This window comes from Papio anubis, chromosome 1 (assembly GCF_008728515.1).
Source record: "Papio anubis isolate 15944 chromosome 1, Panubis1.0, whole genome shotgun sequence".
In the NCBI taxonomy this organism is placed as follows: Eukaryota; Metazoa; Chordata; class Mammalia; order Primates; family Cercopithecidae; genus Papio; species Papio anubis.
Genome location: NC_044976.1, coordinates 60,867,901 through 60,888,588, shown reverse-complemented (window position 1 = coordinate 60,888,588; position 20,688 = coordinate 60,867,901). Strand labels below are relative to the sequence as shown.

At 35.5% G+C, this 20,688-nt stretch overlaps 1 protein-coding gene across 1 annotated transcript in view; it reads left to right on the top strand.

Moving 5' to 3' along the window:
- Positions 1-20,688, top strand: part of DOCK7 (dedicator of cytokinesis 7) — a 223,319-nt gene that overhangs the window by 177,893 nt on the left and 24,738 nt on the right. Inside the window, exons 37-42 of the mRNA XM_031664896.1 lie at positions 3,663-3,821; positions 4,469-4,569; positions 5,693-5,885; positions 7,441-7,584; positions 11,138-11,269; positions 12,700-12,714. Coding sequence (XP_031520756.1) covers positions 3,663-3,821; positions 4,469-4,569; positions 5,693-5,885; positions 7,441-7,584; positions 11,138-11,269; positions 12,700-12,714 — 744 coding nt within the window. The remainder of the gene's footprint in view (positions 1-3,662; positions 3,822-4,468; positions 4,570-5,692; positions 5,886-7,440; positions 7,585-11,137; positions 11,270-12,699; positions 12,715-20,688) is intronic.

Genomic DNA, 20,688 nt, shown 5'->3' with positions numbered 1-20,688 from the left:
TGTTATTATATTACGTATGTCCAGGAATCCTATTTTATTATTTTGTTATACCTTTCCCTCTTTTAAAAAAATGTGTGTTGGTTGTTTTCATCTTACATTGTATGGTCTGTTTACCTTGTTTTGGGGATGTAGTGTTTATCATATTTAGCAAAATTTCTGGTTTTGCTAGGTTGCCTTTATAGTCATGTAATACCCCTAGTCCTCTATTTCTTTAGATCATGCATTCTCAACCAGGGCAGTATTACCACCAAGGGAGTGAAAATTGGTTTTTGTGGAGGATGAGAAAAATCTTAGCTTATGGTCCTCCAAAGCTCAACACTACCCAACAACATGGCATTGCTTAGTATTTATTTCTCTCATTGGTGTTACTGGGTATCACATGAGCAGCACTGACATTAAGTTCTTGGAAAATAAAAAACAAAATGTATGCAAAATTGGGTTATAAAACTGGAGAATAAATGACTGTGATTGGAGACTTTTAATCAATTGCTTGATCTCAGTCATATGGCAAGAGGTTGCTTCCATTGGCTGCCTTGTGGATATTGTTTATGTTTGGTTCTCAGTGCATTCGTGTGTGACTTGGGCTTTGAAAATTAAGCCCAAGAAAAAAACTTTCCAATTTATTACTTCATTCTACAAAAGTTATTCAAGCAGTTTTTAATCGTGTCAGTTGCTGAAAAGAAAAAAGTCAACAATATCTAAATGAATATATAGTAGCCAGAACGTATTTTCTTCTATCAAGCAAATAGTGAAAGTTCACTGAAATAACTTTTAAGAAATTAATTTTTAATTCTTTTGCTGGATAAGTAGCAGTTTTGAATCGTTTAAAAAAATTGATTACATTGCTGCTTTTGTAGTTATATAAGTTGCTAATTTATTTGTGTAATTTGATACATTACAGTTTATTTAAGCTAAAAGATTATATTAAAAGTTTTTCAGAAAACCAGCCTATAAAGGTAAGCTAAATGTAAATCATTTTCACATTTTTAACTTAAAATTTGTATCTAGTCATTCATAACCTTGCATCGAGTAAAAAGAGTAAGCTTCATATTTACTTTCTTATGTGTATATAAATCCAGATATACATAGAGTGCATAAACAGATGTATACATCTCTGATATTAAAATATCATAGGGATGTAATTAGAAAAATTGTTCAAAAAGATTTATAAGAGGGACAATAATGAAAAAAAAATTGAGAAACTCTACTTGAAATAAGTATCTATTAACTCCCTTTAATGAACAGTAATAAAATTGCTGATTTTCTTCTTTCTCTCCTCCACCCTGTCATTCTTTATACCTCAATATTTCAAAAAAGTATCTTTCTTACTGTTTACATTTGTATTGTTGAATCTGCATGTACTTCACTTGATTTAATTGCCACCTTCAAATAACGTTATTTGTTTTATGTCTACTGTATATTGTTAAGTACTTCTTTCCATCTCCTTTCTCACCCTCCTAGTTTTTTTCTTAGCTGTAACATTTCAGTCTTAGTTCATAGTCTTAGTTGTAAAATGAAATACTGCTTACCATGAGTTTTTTGGGGCTATAATTATTGTTTAGCTAAATGTTGTCCTCATCAAGGTTCTTAGGAGTAATATTTACCAAGTGGTTTTTTTGGTTTTTTTAAGTAGAGACAGGAACTCACTTTGTTGCGCAGTCTGGTCTTGAACTCCTAGGCTCAGGCAGTCCTCTCTGTATGGCCTTCCAAAGTGCTGGGACTGCAGGTGTGAGCCACCTCACCCTGCCCGCCCCACTCACCCCACTTTTAAAAATAGAGACAGCGTTTCTTCCTGTCACCCAGGCTAGACTGCAGTGGCATGATGGTACTTCACGGTAGCCCAGAAATCCTGGGCTCAAGCTGTCCTCCCACCTTGTCCACCCAGAGTGTTGGGATTACAGGCAGTAATCATTGCACCCGGCCAATTTTCCAAGTTCTTGATTGTTTAAAGTTATCTGTATTTGTAGGATAGCAAGGGTGTTTATGAAATTTTTGCCTTATACTTTGAATAATAATAAGCGTGAGAAAAATCAGCAAAACTTATCAGATAAAGAACACCTCATAGGAAAAAAGGGTACTTGAGTACCATTGTCTTCTGACATTAAATATTGTTGTGGATACATTGAAAGGTAGCCTGATATTTTTCTCTGTTTTAAATAACGTTTTTTCCTCCAGCTGCTCATGAGATTTTCTTTATATTTACAATTAAATGCCTTTTCTAGAATTTGTCTTAGTATTGAAAAGGCTTAACTTTTTCAATTACACCTTTATCCTAGCCAACTATAAATTATTTTATCACCGTACTCTCAGTGCCTACTATGTAGTGTGACATATTTACTGAGTTGAATTCTTGAATTTTATCCTTAAAACTTTGGACAACTGCCTTAGGGGCATTTTAAGGAGAGAAGGAACATGTTCAGATTTGCATTTTACAGAAAGTTCCCTGGTGCTAGGTAGAGGTTAGACTGAGAGATATGAAAGAAAAAGGCATGGAGATCGATTAGGAAGTTATTACAGTAATCTAAATAAGAAATGGTGAGGGTGTAAAATAAAGGCATTGGGAATGGAGAAAGGATATATTGGATCACATTAGGAGATGGTGTAGATTTGGATTTATGGTATGAAAAATGAGAGGGGAGAATGAATAGGGGACCCCTAGATTTTTGGCATGACTACAAGAATAGTATCACTTTTTTAGATAATCAATAGGGAGAGAAGGTATTGTAGACATGTTGACTTTGTGGTACCTATGAGACATCCAGATGGTGCTATCTAGTAAACTATGAGAGCCTGGAGTTCTACAGAGAAATATCAGCTGGAGACGGAAACATGTGTATACTGGTCGAAGCAAAGACATGGATGAGGCTCTTTAGAGTATGTTAAGTGAGAAAAGTTTTTTGACAGAATCTTTGGGAATACTGGTATTTAGGAAGGACAACCAAGGAATAAAACAGAAAAAGAGTTGAAAAAGATTAGAAAACCAGGATAAAGTGGTGCCACTGAAGATAAGGTAGGAGATTTTCAAGGAGAAAGTAATTTAAATATACAAAGATATGAAGTAGAATATTGAGCAAAAAATATTGGATACGACAATTGATATATTATCACCAATAATCTCTTAAGAATGATTTCATGGTAGAGAATGGTGGAGCAGAAATGAATTTACACTAAAAAAAAGGAAGAATGTAAGTTATAAGCTGTTAAAGGCGTCACTCCAAAAGATTCTACCTTACATTACTTTACGCATGATGTGTGTTAAATTGCTTTCATCATAGTGTGGATGTCATGAAATGGACTAGAATTTAAATACTCCATCTACTATTTAAGAATCTTATAATGTCAATCAAGCTATTTAACCTTATCTGTAAAATGTTATATTAATAACATATGCCCATAATAAATAAAGACATAAGCAGAATTTCTAATTCAACTCTTAACACATGACTTCTTAAAATCCTGTTTTGTAGTACATTATTCAGAACAAAATTCTAAGTTTTACATCCTTTCTAAAATAAGATTTTGATATACATATTTTATTACTTTAAAAAATATTTTGCTTAGAATGGTATTTTTTCACTAAATATACTTTTAGCGAGGAAAAATAGCAGACTTTTTAAAGCTTTTCTATATTAAGTATTGACTGGACAATTTTTCTGTTACAGAACTTTGCTAGGGTTAAAATGCAGGTAACAATGTCACTATCCTCCTTGGTGGGCACATCTCAGAATTTTAATGAAGAATTCTTAAGGCGTTCTCTAAAGACTATATTGACATATGCTGAAGAAGATCTGGAATTGAGGGAAACAACATTTCCTGATCAGGTCAGAAATGCTACTTTCTAGATCATTAATTGAAATAGTCTTGTTAAATAGGCACTTTCCAAATTGTTAAATCAAAAGTTGGTTTTTGCTGGAGGATCATTTATTTCATTTTGAATCCACACATCATGTGCCATAGATAGGACTGAATCTTTTTGTTTTAGTCAGCTACCCTTCTTTTGGAAATAATTAATTCTTTGGTGTTTAATTCTGTGCACTTATAATAAGTAGAACAGTAGACTTGGACAATACAGACAAAGCTTTCTGACAAAACATTCCTACTTATTAATCAAACAATAATATGCCTTATAAACTAAAGTTTCTACAAACTACCTTTTAGTAAAATCAGAAATATAGGAGAGAATTTTCCTTTTGTATTCTTGTATTTCCTATATCCCTCTGTTTTATTTCTACTTATAGTTCTGCTTGTTTCCAGGTGAAAGAACAAAAAATATAGATAGTCTGCTGAGGAATTTATATAAAGTTTACTTACCATATCCCCACATACCTATACTTTACAGAACCATATCAGTATCATACAACTTGTTTTGAAATCTTTAGATATTTATCTGAAATATCTCTGAAACTAATTTGGTTATTATGGATGAATGACAATTCAAGAATATTTTTCATATAATTCTCTGCTGCAGGTCCAGGATCTGGTTTTTAATCTCCATATGATTCTTTCTGATACTGTGAAAATGAAGGAACACCAGGAGGATCCTGAAATGTTGATTGATCTAATGTACAGGTAGCATTTATTTGATTCATTTATGCTTTGTATAAGGGACTTAGTAAGACATACAGTAGATGAAAAAAATAAACACACAAAAGTGATTTGTGATTTTTCTGTATTTACATTATTTATTGTTTTTATATTTATATATTTTTTACTTTTTTGTAGAGATGGGGCTTCACCATATTGCCCAGGCTGGTCTTGAACTCCTGGGCTCAAGAGATCCGCCTGCCTTGGCCTCCCAAAGTTCTGGGATTACAGATATGAGCCACCCCACCTGGCCTTGAGTGATTTTTCCAATGGTAGATTGAAAGTCCAAATGCACTTTTTCCAGGCGGCATCTTCGGATCTTCTGTGTCTCTTCTTTTAAGAACAATGCAAATATACTTATTGATTATCAAAAATAAGAGGATTTTTAAAAATATTCATAACACACATTTAACACCTTGGTGTCCTGGGCCCCAGACTTCCTTTGAAGGCCCATACCAATATTTTAAATGTAAAACTCAGTCTTTTAAGAAGAAAATACAGTATATGAATGTTTTACTGTAACATTAATTACCTTTTTTCAATACTGTTGTGACTAAAGAATGATATTTCTAAGGGCACATTTTGAAAACTCCATAATTTTTATTGTATTAACACCTTAATAGATACAATAGTAAAACTTAAGAATTTTTCTCTGTCATATGACCCTCTGCTCCTACGATTTTGGAGTTCGTTAAAAGCACAAATAAAACAATTTAATCTCTTTGAAATAAAGTTGATGTAATAAAAGTACCTTTTAGAAGTTTTCCTTTTTCCTTGCATATAAAACTTCTCTATATTTCTGTAATGAACACATAAATTTCCATACTTTTTCCCTTAACTGATTATTTCCTTAATGGTCAGATTTTGATATGGCATATTTCTTTTTTGCCCCTCCTGCCCTCCTCCACCCTGCCCACTGATATTATACATTCCATAGGCCACAGTTATTTCTCTAAGCCTGCATAGTGACATTTTCATACTACTTTAAAACTAAATGGGTTGTGCACAGTATCAAAAACCTATCTAGGTAAACTCTGAGTGAGCTAGCTAAACTCCCTCCCAGCTTGGGAAGCATATACTAATGGAGAAGAATTTCTGTTCTAATCAGAATTGCCAAGGGTTACCAGACCTCTCCAGATCTGCGATTGACCTGGCTGCAGAACATGGCTGGCAAGCACTCAGAACGAAGCAATCATGCTGAAGCTGCACAGTGTCTAGTCCACTCAGCAGCACTTGTTGCTGAATATTTGAGCATGCTGGAGGACCGGAAATATCTTCCTGTGGGATGTGTAACATTTCAGGTAGGAATCTTCCAGATGTACATTAAATCAAGGTATGTCTTTTTTTGGTTTTAGCTTTTTCTCACTGGTGTTGAGATTTTTTTAGTTTGCAGGGAAAACTTAAAGACTTAAGCCAATGCTTCACAAGGTAGATTAACATTTCACAGTGATTGTCATTAATACATTTTTAAGGAGTACTTCTTGTTAATTCTCTTTCCACAGTTTCTTACCTCTGAACTATCAGCACTATGCTTATTTTTTTTTTTTTTTTTGAGACGGAGTCTCGCTCTGTCGCCCAGGCTGGAGTGCAGTGGCCGGATCTCAGCTCACTGCAAGCTCCGCCTCCCGGGTTCACGCCATTCTCTGGCCTCAGCCTCCTTTTTTCTTTTTGTCTTTACTGCCTTGTAATCAGTTACATACTTTAACATCTGTGGAAATGTATTACTGAGAATCAGAATTCAGTAGAAATTCTTAATTGGCTTTTACTTAACATAGCAGATATACCAACATTCTCTTTTCCGTACATAAAATATTAGTACATTTTATGACTAATACCATGACTCACAGATGAGTTTGCCCTCTAGTAGGATACATAGTTCTGACCCACTAGTTGAATTCTTTGCTTACCAAGGGTCAGTTATGCTTTGCTTTTCTTCACAACCTGTTAATGGTAGGTTTGGGATATTATAAAATTTAGTTAAATGTTTTATCTTCTGATGAAATCAGAATGCAAAAAGAAAGTTATCGTTTCTCTGATAACAAAGTTGAATTTTTACAAAGACTCAGGAAAGGTGAATCTCCAAAACAATTGCTGTTGAATTAACTGTGGGCCGGACAAATAGATTAGGGGAGAGGAAACTCCTAAAATTCTAGAATAATTTGATGATCGATTTAAGTTTAAGTTTTCACTCAAAAGAAACCAAAACTTGAAATCTTTAAAAAGAATGTTGCCTTTTGGGTATTTACCCACAAGAGATTTCGTGGAAATCTGATCTGGAAACCCATACACACAAAGAGAAGGCCTTAGATCTAATTCAAAAGTTGATAAATGAGTGTACATCTACTGTAAATGTTTAGGAGGTTAAAATAAAATAAGATATGTATGTATCATTTCTTTTTTAGAAATAATGGCTGATTCCAATCTCATTGAATAAGAGGGCTTTTATTATACTTGAGTTTTTTTATTAACTCTGTGTATATTAGATAAGTCAAGAGACCATTTTTGTCCCTTTTTTCCTTTATAGTTTTGAGACGATCAATTAAATAAATAAAAAAGGACTATTGATATCTCCTTAGATGTCTTATGTCATATTACAATTTCCTTTAGCCCATGACGTTTCTTAATTTTCTTTCATACCACTTTTTATTAAGAGAAAAGTTATCTAGCAGTGGTGTTTTCATTTTATCATCTTCAAAATACAGAAAGTTTTTGGAGATTTATCTTTTACCTTTATATTACTCTCCTTTTTTTAAACCTAACCTGACAGTTACAGTTCATCTTCAGTTATTTCTTTTTATACATTTTTATGCTAGAAAATTCTGTTTCAAAAACCTTTTCAATTTATTTTTTCCCTAGAATATTTCATCTAATGTTTTAGAAGAATCTGCGGTCTCAGATGATGTGGTATCTCCAGATGAAGAAGGTATCTGCTCTGGAAAATACTTTACTGAGTCAGGACTTGTGGGATTACTGGAACAAGCAGCTGCTTCTTTCTCTATGGTAGATGACTCTTGTTAATTCTTTTTCCAGAGTTTCATACCTCTAATTATCAATGACATGTGTATTTATTCTCTCTGTCTTATGACCCTACTTTTCTTTAAAGATAATTTGTTCTGGACCTGGTATGGTGGCTCATGCCTGTAATCCCAGCACTTTGGGAGGCCAAGATGGGAGGATTGCTTGAGTCCAGGAGTTTAAGACCAGCCTGGGGAATATAGTGAGATACCATCTCTACAAAAAATTAAAAGTTCACCAGGCATGGTGGCTCATGCCTGTGGTCCCAGCTACTTGAGAGGCTGAGGTGGGAGGATTGCTTGAGCCCAAGAGGTTGAGGCTGCAGTGAGCCATGATTATGCTGCTCTACTCCAGTCTGGGCAACAGAGTAAAACTCTGTCACCAAAAAAAAAAAAAATTGTTTTTTATTCCATGTCCCCTAAAAACTATCTAGGAACACATTTTCTTTCTAGATTCATTATTGGCTTACTCCTTTTCATCTTAATAATCTGTCACTTCCCCCAGTGTTCCAGTGGTTTGGCTCACTGCAGCATCAAACTCCAGGGCTCAAGGGATCCTCCCATCTTAGCCTCCTGAGCAGCTGGGAATACAGGGGCACACCATCACGGGCAGCTAATTGTTTTATTTTTTGTAGGGATGGGGTTTCACTTTGTTGCCCAAGCTAGTCTCAAACTCCTGACCTCAAGTTATGTTCCCCTGATCAGCCTCCCAAAGTGTTAGGATTATAGGCATGAGCCACTGTGCCCAGCCCACCAGTGTTTTTCATTTGCTTGTTTATGAACCAGCATGTGATTTGTAGCAGATATTTTTTGGTTCATAAAACTTTTACTGCCAAATATTTTCTAAAACCTTTAAGTTAAAAAACATAGTAAAACAAAACAGAAAGTCTCTTGAGTGATATAAGTTCCTAGTTGGTAGACTGACGGGGCTCTCTAAATAGATCTTGTCTATTGGATGAAATGGAGAATCTTCTTTCCAGTATGATGGGCATTGCCCTGGTGTCCAAGAAAGTTATGACCACTCATTCCATTGGTTGCATAGTAATCCTCATTAGGTAGTTATCGGAGCCCTGGACCTTGCTCTTTAATGAACTGCATCCTGAATCCCTTACCTGACTATGCTACCACGCTATAACCCCAATCTTGTTCCCTTCCATCCATATGTGAAGAACTAAAGCAGTCAGATGAAACCCAGATGGGATGTTTATTGGAGAAGGAAAAGATAGTTAGCTGAATTCATGCTCACCTTCTTAAACCATGTTGATAGGGTCACTTAATTCCTCTGACTTTTCCGCTGAATGTTTAGTGTCCCAGCACCCAAGGTTTAGGAGACACTAAGGTTCATGTTAGGGTAAGAAAGAAGCTTGAGGTAATATGCAATGCTGCCCTCTTTCCCCTTTTTTACTTCTGTTGGGAATTGATTTGTTCTTCACCAGGCCTTATCCCTATCCTGCAATATATTGATTAAGGGTAGATTTAGAAGGCATACTGCCAAAGTTCAAATCCTGGCTCTGCCATTTAGCAGTTGTGTTACTTCAGGCACAAATTATTTAACCTCTTGGTGCCTCACTTATCTATTAAATACATCTAATGATAGTACCTACCTCATAGGAATGTTTTTAGGATTAAGTAAGTTCATGTATTTAAAGTGCTTATCACAGCTCCTGGCTCCAAGTAAGTACTAGTGTGTTTACTGTTACCATCGTTTTCATCATTATTGGCAATTGTGAGACTCTTAAGAGTGTTTTTGCAGAGTTAAAATATTAGGTGTCGATCCTCTTTTAAAATGTTTGCCTCTAAGGACGTTGACCATTCCAGTTCCATCCCTACACTTGTCTAAGCTAGCAGGGGGCAAGGGTTTTTTGCTATTGGTGGAATGTTTTAATTAGCATAACTCTGTGTGTTTGTATGTGTGTGATTTTAATAATTCACAGTAGTGCATTTAGATTGGGGGACAGTAACCTATATTATTAAAATTCTTTTGCAGTTGTATATGATTGTAAATTTTATTCTTTTTCAATTAATCTGATTTTAGTTAAAATAATTACTGGAGCATTTTAGTTACACTAAACATATTTCACTAGTACAACTACATTATTGTTTAATTATACTCCTACAAACGTACTGGGAAATATAAGGACCATGTGTTTTTCTTTGGGAAAATATGTTTGCTGATCTGTGAAGCAATGAGGACTCAATGGCTTTTGGAAAACATCTCTCTCTCCTCTTACTACAGCACCAATCCATTATTAAATATAAAGGATGGGTCAAGCCTAGTGCCTCACGCCTGTCATCCCAGTGCTTTGGGAGGTTGCATAGTAATCCTGGGATTACCCCTATCTCTACAAAAAGTGAAAAAATTAGCTGGGCATGGTGGTGAGCACCTGTAGTCCTAGCTACTTAGGAGGCTGGAGTGGGAGGATTGCTTGAGGTTAGGAGTTCAAGGCTGTAGTGAGCCATGATCACACCACTGTACTCCAACCTAAAAAACAGAACAAGACCCTGTTTCTTATTAATTAAAAAAAAAATAGATAAGGGATAGAAGACCAATACAAACACATCTTGCCTCTCACTCTGATTATGTGATTATAACCATAGCAACCACTGGCCAACTAGCCCACAGTGGAAGGAAATCTGGTGGCTCAGAACTTTCTATGCTTTATTAAAGATTTGTGATTTTTTTCCATAGGAGATTTACAATAGGAGATTGCCTGTGTCAGCTTAATATTTTGGAAAAGTAAATGATTTTTGTGTCCCAGGAGGCCACAGGTTATCTGATTATAGGAGAATTGGGTATCTGGGACCAGTGTAATATTAAATTCCTTTTTCCGCTGCTCAGAATTAGTTTCTGCAAAAGTTTATATGCATAGATAAGTATACATACACACATTAGCCTTAGTGAAGTAATTATTGGGCAGATAAAAGGAAAATGCCCAATTCAAATTATAGAAATATAAATATGCACATATGTATATGTGTATGTATTAATATACACACACATACACATATCTGCATACATACCCATTTATCCAGAGGAGAAGATACATTGGAAAATTCTTTTTATTAAGCCTTAATACAGTTAAAAACTAGTATTTGTTTTTGTTTCCTATTGGAAAAGCTCCAGTGGTATTATCTTCCCCCCGCCCACCCCCCCACCCCAGATGGCGTCTCACTCTGTCGCCCAGGCTGGAGTGCAGTGGCACGGCCTCGGCTCACTGCAAGCTCCGCCTCCTGGGTTCATGCCATTCTCCTGCCTCAGCCTCCCTAGTAGCTGGGACTACAGGCGTCCGCCACTACGCCCGGCCAATTTTTTGTATTTTTAGTAGAGACGGGGTTTCACCGTGCTAGCCAGGATGGTCTCAATCTGCTGACCTCGTGATCCACCCGCCTCGGCCTCCCACAGTGTTGGGATTACAGGCGTGAGCCTCCGCGCAGCCTCAGCGGTATTATCTTAATAGAAATATTGCAAATTCATATAATTACTTTACTTTCTTATTGATGTAAAAGAAAGCAACATCTTATAAAATTTTTTCTTATAGGCTGGCATGTATGAAGCAGTTAATGAGGTTTACAAAGTACTTATTCCTATTCATGAAGCTAATCGGGATGCAAAGAAACTATCCACAATTCATGGTAAACTTCAAGAAGCATTCAGCAAAATTGTTCATCAGGTAATGATTCCAATTTCTAGCTTCACTATTAAGGGAAAAAACTGTCTGAAAGCATTAATGTTGTTTTGTACTGATGTCAAACTAGATCCAGTGAGATGACCATTTTAATCAGACTACCAATGAACGGTCAAAATGATAGTTTGTGGCCAAAGCAAAGCTCAGTAACTAAACTAATGGTGATCATCATAAACTATCCGCATAGTTTTTTTTTTCATTTTTGAATTATTAATTAGCAAGTTTTAAAATATTGGGATTTTTGTTTCACAAGGTAGATCATATTTCAGCTTTTTAAATTAAATGATGTGAAACTAATAAACTACTAATATTTTTAATGACTGCAACTGAACTTTATGTTTCCTAGATGTTTACATTCAATCATCCTTTGATATATTTCTAATATAAAAATATTATTTTGTGAAAATAATGAATAAAATGGTTGTCTTAGTGTATATTTAATTCTAATAGTATTTCATTACTTTATAGTTCATTATGGAATCTACATATTATCACTAAAATTAGAATCATATTAAACTTAGTTTTAAAATGAAGTACACTACTAGCAGTTGATTTCTTTGAAACTAAATCCTTGGCTTCATTGAAATACTGCAAAATATCCTATCGAGTCTCCTTCTCCTCCACTTTTCTGTTCCCTTCCCCTTGCTACCCTACTATTACCTACTGCTGCCAGTGTCAAAGGAGGTGGAGTATGACTATCCACTTTTGTATTCAGTATTAGTCCTACTTTGTTACCTATCAGCTTGATCTCTTCTTTTTTGCAATGAATTAAGCTGTTCTAAATGAACTGATTAATCTGAAAAGCCTTTGACAGTCTCAAAACAGGGCTGCTGTCCTGTGAAGTCAGGATTTTATTGTCATCTATTAAAATGTTAAAGTCGAAAAATATTGATTAGGTTTCATGACCATAACAGGTAGGTCTTTTAATAATCAGTTGTACATATACTGTCACAGGAACCTCAAACCAGTTTCTAGAGCTGTAAATTGCAAATTATAAATGTTAGGTCTGGCACATTTAGCGCTAGTCGTTTCTGAGAAACTTTCAGCCATTTTTGTCATTGGCATTTGAGCAGAGTTGCAATTTGTGTTTTAATTTATCCTGGATACTTAGTAAAGTGCAGCTCACATTAGTTAGAGATCACTTAAACATGTAAATGGAACAAGCAACTGGGTCTCTTTCCCTAAAATTTGTACTTTCACTTAAAGTTTTTAAAAGGCAAAATTTTAGCCACTGGGTTTTGACCAAGCAATTTATGAAATTATTGCAGGTCTTAAGTAAATGAATATGCTGTTTAAAATATCCTGCTGTCTTCTATTTGTGGAGAAGAATTTATGGTATATGGTGCCTTTGGCCTTTTTTGTTCTTTTTAAACAGTTTTTTTATGACTTGCCCTTTTTTACTTTTTATTATACAGAGTACTGGCTGGGAGGTAGGTAATGTTTTAGTTAGTTAAAGACACTAATAGATTGATTTTATAAGATTTCTTATGCCAATGCTTTGCCCACATGTGCTAGCTGTGGGCATTCTGTTGCTATCTGCTATCAACTGAATTCATTAACCAAAGAAATTTTGTTAAAATATTGTAAGTTATTTTAAGAAATATCTTATTAAGAGGTTGTAGGCAGTGCATGGAAATCCATATGTTACACTAATGAGATTCTTTGGTAAATGAGCCACTTTGTCATCACTTTAGTTTTTATCCTTCAATTTGAAGCATTTCTCTCATCAACATTTATACACAGATTTCTTTTTTTAACCATATTGTTTCACCTCATTTTACAGAGGTCGATTTATGTGTTATTGCTCAGAGGTGTAAATAGAAAATACTCTATTTCATCTGATCTCAGATGGCATCAATTATAAAACATACTAGTATTTTATATGCCTTTAAGAAAGGAAAAAAAAAATCCCTGTGTGTTAAGCCAAGATATCCTATTAGTTGAAAGATGAATACCAACTATAAAAGCATTAAAATGTGGGCAAAAAAAGTACATTTTAGAATTGATGAGATGCTGTGTAATTTGATCTTGAGTCTCTTCACCTTGACTATAAGCACTACTGGGGAAAGAAATTCACTTTACTGGGGAGAGGGATAAACAAATTAAGAGAACTTATAATTTAATTTGACCTCATATTCTGACAGCATTTGATATATTGTTTGATAAGACTACACATGCTTCCTTTTATGTAGTAGTTAAGACTCACAAAAAGTTTTATGTAAATATAATCTTACCTGAAAAAAATGCCAGGAAAAATTAATTACCATTATTTTAAATGTTTCTGCAAAGTAAATAATTCTATAAAATATGCCCTAATTCATTTTGATGAGGTAAAGCAAAGTAGTAATAAGTCAGGTTTATTTAAAGCTAGGTATATTTGTGAAGTTATGTGCTTTGCCTTTCACTTGTTGTCAGATTTATGTTGATCGAACAGCTTAGGCTTCTCTTTTTGGGTTTGCATTGCAATCCTTGTTTTAAGCCCCAGATAGAAAACCTTGGGAATAAATATTACTACTGAGTTTTCCTCCATTTCTGAAATACTACCCAAGTCTTGTTTTTCTTTAAATGAAGCCAGTACTTTTATAAATCTACCTTAATTCTCTGTATATGACTGTATTAATACTCAAAATATAATCCTCATTCCTATGGCTCAGTTAAGACATACATAAAGAGACTTGCCATGGTTATCTATGAATGATGAAACTCCTTATAAATTTCCTAACTTGAAATAGAATTAGTTGAAAATTAGGCCTAAAATAACATATTGAAACCTCTGAGCAGTTTATTACTAGTTTCCGTAATGCTAAATCGACCCCTGAAAGGTATAATTTTCACTGGTTATGACATTAATATCATTCTGTCATCATGTTTATTGCATGGTAAAAGTCTCACAGACTTTATTTTCTTGTTTATATACTTGTCACTACCTTTTACTGGACCTTTAGCTTTGTAGCTGCTAAATTTGTTGCACGTTTGTTTTTTGCTTTTCCTTTGTAAAACTTAAATGGATGCCTGCATTTAAAAAATGTGTTTTCTACCATTTGCTGCTTATTTGTTTTGAAATTTCTGTAATTAAAATGCTTTCTGTTTTCTCTTCTCTCTTGTCCCTGGTTGCTGACCCTACTCCCCACTTTTACTATTGTCTATTGTGGTAAGTTCTATCTTGTGGATATTTTTCTTTTTAACTCTATGAAAACTTCAGTAGTTTTGTTTTTTCTAAAAGCTATGTTTCCTAGCTAATTTTCTAGTATTCTGATAGAACTCTCACTGGATTGAAGTCCAGTAAGGATAATCTGTATATTGTAGAAAGGCTCTTTGAATTGATAACTTGCTCCGCAACTTATAGGAAAACCCCATCTGGGCTTATATATTAGTCACATGTTTCATGTTTTTATTGTGCTCCTTGATTTAGTACAAATTATTTGAGTTGGCAGAGCTTTTAAGGGTGTGTGTGTGTGTGTGTGTGTGTGTGTGTGTGTGTGAGAAAGATAACTCTAAAACTTAGTATTTCGGTAAAGTATTTACCACGCAAAATAATAAATCATGAACCTTTCAGGAATCATGTGACTGTGATCTCCTCTGGTAGTTTCAGTTCTTTAATGGCTGTTTAGTGTTCACTTTTATTTTTACTTTTCCCAAAGTCTTTTTGTGTTTCTCGAAATAGTAGGAAGTAAAAGCATGTTTGTTGTCTTTCAAAATGTTTGTTTATGAGATGGGGTCTCACTCCATAATTCAGACTGGAGTGCAGTGGTGCGATCACAGCTCTCTGCAGCCTTGACCTCCAGGGTTCAGGTGATCTTCCCACCTCAGCCTCCCGAGTAGCTAGGACTGTAGGCACATGCCACCAGCTAATTTTTTCTATTTTTGTAGAGACAGGGTTGTGCCATGTTGCTCAGGTTGATCTCAAACTCCTGGCCCCAAGTGATCCACCTGCCTCAGCCTCCCAAAGTGCTAGGATTATAGGAATGAGCCACCATACCCAGCCTAAAAGCATGTTTTGAACACTTCTTTTTTATGATGCATATTTAATTATTTTTAGCAGAAAAAGAAATGTTAAATTTCTGTATGAAAATTTTTATAACCACTTTCTATGTTATGTATGTATATGTATTTATTTTTGTAATTATGTTTGTACCAGCCTGGACAACATAGCGAGACCATCTCTACAGAAAGTTAGAAAAATTGGCCAGGTATGGTGGTGTGCATCTGTACTCCCAGCTACTTGGGAGGCAGAGGCAGGAGGATTGTTTGAGCCCAGGCATCAAGGCTGCAGTGAGCTATGATGGTGCCACTGCACTCTAGCCTGGATGACAGAGTGAGACCCTGTCTTAGGGTTAGGGTTAAAAAAGAAAAGTTTGTTCAGTTATCAAATAGTGACCAATTTGTATTCAGAAGTACACTAATACAAGTTTAAATTTTTCAGAAAAATCAAAACCCAAGCAGTGATAACATAGTCATGTGATACTTTTTTTTCCTTCAAAGATCACAACATATTTATTTAAAGACCACCACTACTCTAGTGAAGTATATCTTACATTTTTCAGAAAGGCTAGAGAAGATCTCTACTAGATCACTAAGAAAATATAGATTACCCTAACTTTTGAGATTGACACATGAAAAATAAGTATATCTTAACTCTCATTGTTGAACTGAATGGATATGAATATGAGCCAGTATTTTGGTTTTTATATGTTTAGAAATACTGGCCATAGTTCTGGCTCAGTGGCTTCTGTTGGATTTTTATTTTCTTCAATCCACATTAAAGCTAAGTGAGATAAAGTAACACATCCAAGCAATTAAAAGACAAAACAGGATTAGAAACAGCAAATTATAATGGGCAGGGGGATCAACTCTGAAAGAAGGAAGTGAAATAAAAATTCAAGAATAGAATATAGTGAAAACAAGTACTTTTGGGTAGTTGAGTGGGTAAATGTAACACTCTAAAGAAGAAAGAACAGGTCAGGCGCAGTGACCCACACCTGTAATCCCAGCACTTTGGGAGGCCAAGGTGGGAGGATCGCTTTAGTCCAGGAGTTCAATACCAGCATGGTCAACATGGCAAAACCCATGTCTCTACCAAAAAAGAAACAACAAAAATTGCCGGGGCGTGTACCTGTGGTCTCAGCTACTTGGAAGACTGAGGTGGGAAGATTGTTTGAGCCAGGGAGGTGGACTTTGCAGTGAGCGGAGACCACGCTGCTATGCTCCATCCTGGGCAACAGAGCGAGACCCTGTCTCAAAAAAAAAAAAAAGAAATCAGAACATTGTAGGTGTAAAACATCCATGAGCCTTTACCTCAGGAAGGTAAAGTTAGATATGAAGAAAGTTAAGGAAAACATAGTAAATGGGAAGAATCTTAATGTCTCTAAGAGGAGATACTTTCTGGTAGTTAGTGACTCCCTGATGACCCATATAGACCCATAACTGAGCACCTGATAATATATGCCATACCACTGATTTTTTTCTGCCCCTTATGCTACTTTTGAGAAGAAAAAAAAAAGATACGAAAGCCCAGCATGGTGGCTCACACCTGTAATCCCAACATTTGGGAGGCCAAGGCGGGAGGATTGCTTGAGGCCTGAAGTTTGAAACCAGTCTAGGCAACACTGCAGGATCTCATCTCTACCTAAATAAATAAATAAATAAATAAATAAATAAATAAGCTAGGCATGCCCCTGTGGTCCTAGCTACTTGGGAGACTGAAGCAGGAAGATCACTTAAGCCCAAGAGTTCGAGGTTACAGTGAGCTATGATCACACCACTGCACTCTAGCCTGGGTGACAGAGTAAGACTCTGTCTTTTAAAAAGAAAGAAAAATATTGACAGCAAATATTTACTATGTAGATGATATTAGATGTGGTTTCCTTTTTTGGTACTGGGACATAAAATGGTCAGATAGGTCCTTCTGATAAGAAATGGAGTACAATATATCTTGGAAGAATGTGTTTTGTCAGTAAGCCACCAACCTGATTTTTATGCTGAAGTATAAAGGATATGCAAGCATGCAAAAATAATTGCAGTAGAGGATGGAACATAGAGGAAAACAGAACATAGGGAAGGAGGTAATCCTCAAAAGAATTTATTGAGGAAATTTGTAAGAATTCTCAAGAAAACACCAGAGAAGTGGACGATAGTTCAGGGGTTATACTAATGTCCTGGTGTTAATACCAGTATATATAGAATATGGGGAACATAAAGCTTAATTAAGAGCTTGAGGCTCATGCCTATAATCCCAGCACTTTGGGAGGCTGAGGTGGGCGAATCACCTAAGGTCGGGAGTTTGATACCAGCCTGACCAACATGGAGAAACGCCGTCTGTACTAAAAATACAAAAGTAGCCGGGCATGGTGGTAATCCCAGCTACTTGGGAGGTTGAGGCAGGAGAATTGCTTGAACCCGGGAGGCAGAGGTTCGGGTGAGCTAACATTGCACCATTGCACTCCAGGCTGGGCAATAAGAGTGAGACTTCATCTCAAAAAAAAAAAAAAAAAGAGTTTGGAGTCGAATGTCAAATATATTAGAGTATAACTTCCCGCTCCACCACTTACTAACAGTGTGACCTTGGGCAAGACACTTTTCCTCATCTATAAAATGAGGGTGAAAATAATGGAATCTATCACATAAAGTTGTGATAAGAATTGATATAATACATATAAAGTGGTTAACCAGTGTCTAGCACATAGTAAGTACTCAAAAAATGTTGGAAGTTATTTTTGTTGTTAATATGATTTTATCATCATTACTATTAGAAATCTTAACAATATTTAGTTAATAAAATCTAAGAGGTTTTGTATTTCCAAGTTGAGATTTGCAACTAGAAGTGAACTGGTAAATGCTCTTTAAGAGGAATAAACCTAGTAGAAGGAAAGAGAGATCACCATTGTGTGAAATACTGGTATGCCTATATGGAAATCAGTTAACTTAAAGGAAGCATAGTGGAAAACAACTGGGAGAGGATAAAAGAAGTTAGAGAAATGATGTCACTGTGGAAATACACAACTAGTCCAACGGAATGTTTCTTGCTAAATAAAGACAACAAAAGTAAAACAGATTTATGATATATTTGTCTTATAAGAGGTTTGAACCATTTAGAAACATGGTAGATGGATTTCTTTGTCCCGGACATAGTTTTATCACCCAGAGGATTGTGGAAGCAGTAAGTAGTATTGCTAAGGAAGAATAAGCTGTATTGTGAGGAGTGATAGAAAGTTCAGAAAGGATTCATAACAGTAAAGAAAGGTAATGCTAGAAAAACAGGCTAATTTATAGGAAAGGTTTTTATTTTTGTTTTTTTTAATTGAAAAGAAAAACAGGTATCATTCTGTGGTCCAAAGCTCTGAAGAGGAAACAAAGATGAAGTGATGTTTTTCCTGCAGGCGAAGCAATATGACTGTGCTTCCATGAAGCATACTTCCATAGTAGTTTGACACTAGAGGAGTCTAAGTTGCAAATAGTCAAATTCTCAGCCTTTCTTTCTCCCTAGCCTCATCCGCTGCTGCTCTCTCCCCCACTCCATTCTGCACACAAACATTTATTTTTAAATACCCAGTAACTCCCTGTAGTTACTTCTCTAACCTTATCTCATCCTGTTCTACCTGCTTGCTTACTCTGCTCCAGCCACACTGCTTACCTTCCTGTTCCTCAAACATACTCGGTAGGCTTTAGCCTTCGACTCTTTGCACTGGCTCTTTCCTCTGCCTGGGATGTACGTCCGTCAGGGATTCACATGAATGTCTCCCATCTCCTTCAGTCTTTGCTCAGATGAAACCTACCCTGACCACCTTCTTTGTCCCTTTTGTTCACAGATTTATCATAAATACCTAGAACAGTTTGCTGACACATAGTGGGCACTCAATAAGTATTTGAATGGATGAATGCTTTCCCTCATATTTGTATCTGCCTTCCCCCTACCCTCTATCACAGTGTTCCTTCCTTCCCTTTCCTGTCTACTTGGCCATTTATTTTGAGTAGAACCCTATGTGTTACCTCTGTTGTGACTTAGCTGCAACAAGATTAATCTTTCCTTATACTTCTTTTTAGTATAGCATATATCCCTTTGTTTTGTAATTGTTTGAATACATTTTTTACTCTCTTAGGAAGCAAATCTAACTTATTTTTACTTTCCTATTACTGAAGATGAACGGTGGCTAACATAGTAAACACCCATTAATTTTTTTTCTTGAACCGAATGTCATTGTGAGATAGTATAATAAAGAAGTAGGTTAGTTTTAAGCTACCTTAATAAAATTCAGTGTTCAGATTCAAGGAGACATTGAGCCCACCAACACACCTTCATTGGTCAGATCACATCAACAGTATTATGTTTATATCTGGGATATCACACTTTAAAGGATGGCATTGAAAAACTAATAAAATGCCAACAGAGTAGAAATTACTGTCATATGAAGATTGAAAACTGGAAAGTTTAGCTAAAAGGAACAAGTCCTAATTGTTATCTTCAAATATTTAAAGGGCCACAATATTGAAGAATTGGAATATTGTTTTAAACTGGAAACCTCTGAGAGGAGGACAGCCAGAATAGCAGCATATTAATATTTGTGGGTTTAAAAAGTAGGAATGGACCCAGCGTGGTGGGTCACACCTGTAATTTCAGCACTCTGGGAGGCTGAGGCAGGTAGATCACTTGAGCCCAGGAGTTCAAGACCAGCCTGGGCAGTGTGCCAAAACCCCATCTCTACAAAAAGTACAAAAAATTAGCTGGGTGTGGTGGTATGCTTCTGTAGTCCCAGCTACTCAGGAGACTGAGGTAGAAGGATCGCTTGAGCCCAGGAGACAGAAGCTGCAGTGAGCTGTGGTCACACCACTGTATTCCAGTCTGGGTAATGGAGTTAGACCCTGTCTCAAAAAAACTAAAAAATAAAAATAAATAAAAAATAAAAAATGGGAATGTGTATGTATATATGTGTATGACATGTTTTGAAAAATAATCAAATTTTTAAGTAATTTTCTTTTATTTTTCATGCAGTGCCTTTATTACTTAAGTCAAAATGTACTATGACTTATGGTTTTAATCAGAATTTTAGTTGAATCATTTAATCTATCTAGATGGATTAATTTTCTGTAGAAATCAGTTAATTTTTATGTGTGTTAAATTTTGAAATAAAGTAACTAAAAAAAAGTTTTTAAATTAGAAACCTCAACTTCCTTTAGCTCCAAAGACATTTTTCTTTAAAATTTTACATGTTTTTGACCAAAAATGTAGGGATGTTTTTCATCTCTATACCTTTTTTTTGGTATTATAAAACTGGTAAATTAAGGATTAGAGCTTCCCAATTTGCTTAATTATGTGTGGCATTTCTAGCTTATTTTATATGCCCTTTTGCTTTTTCAGTATAGGGAAAATAAATATAAGGCAGGTTAGGCTTAAAGAGAATTCAGAGGTA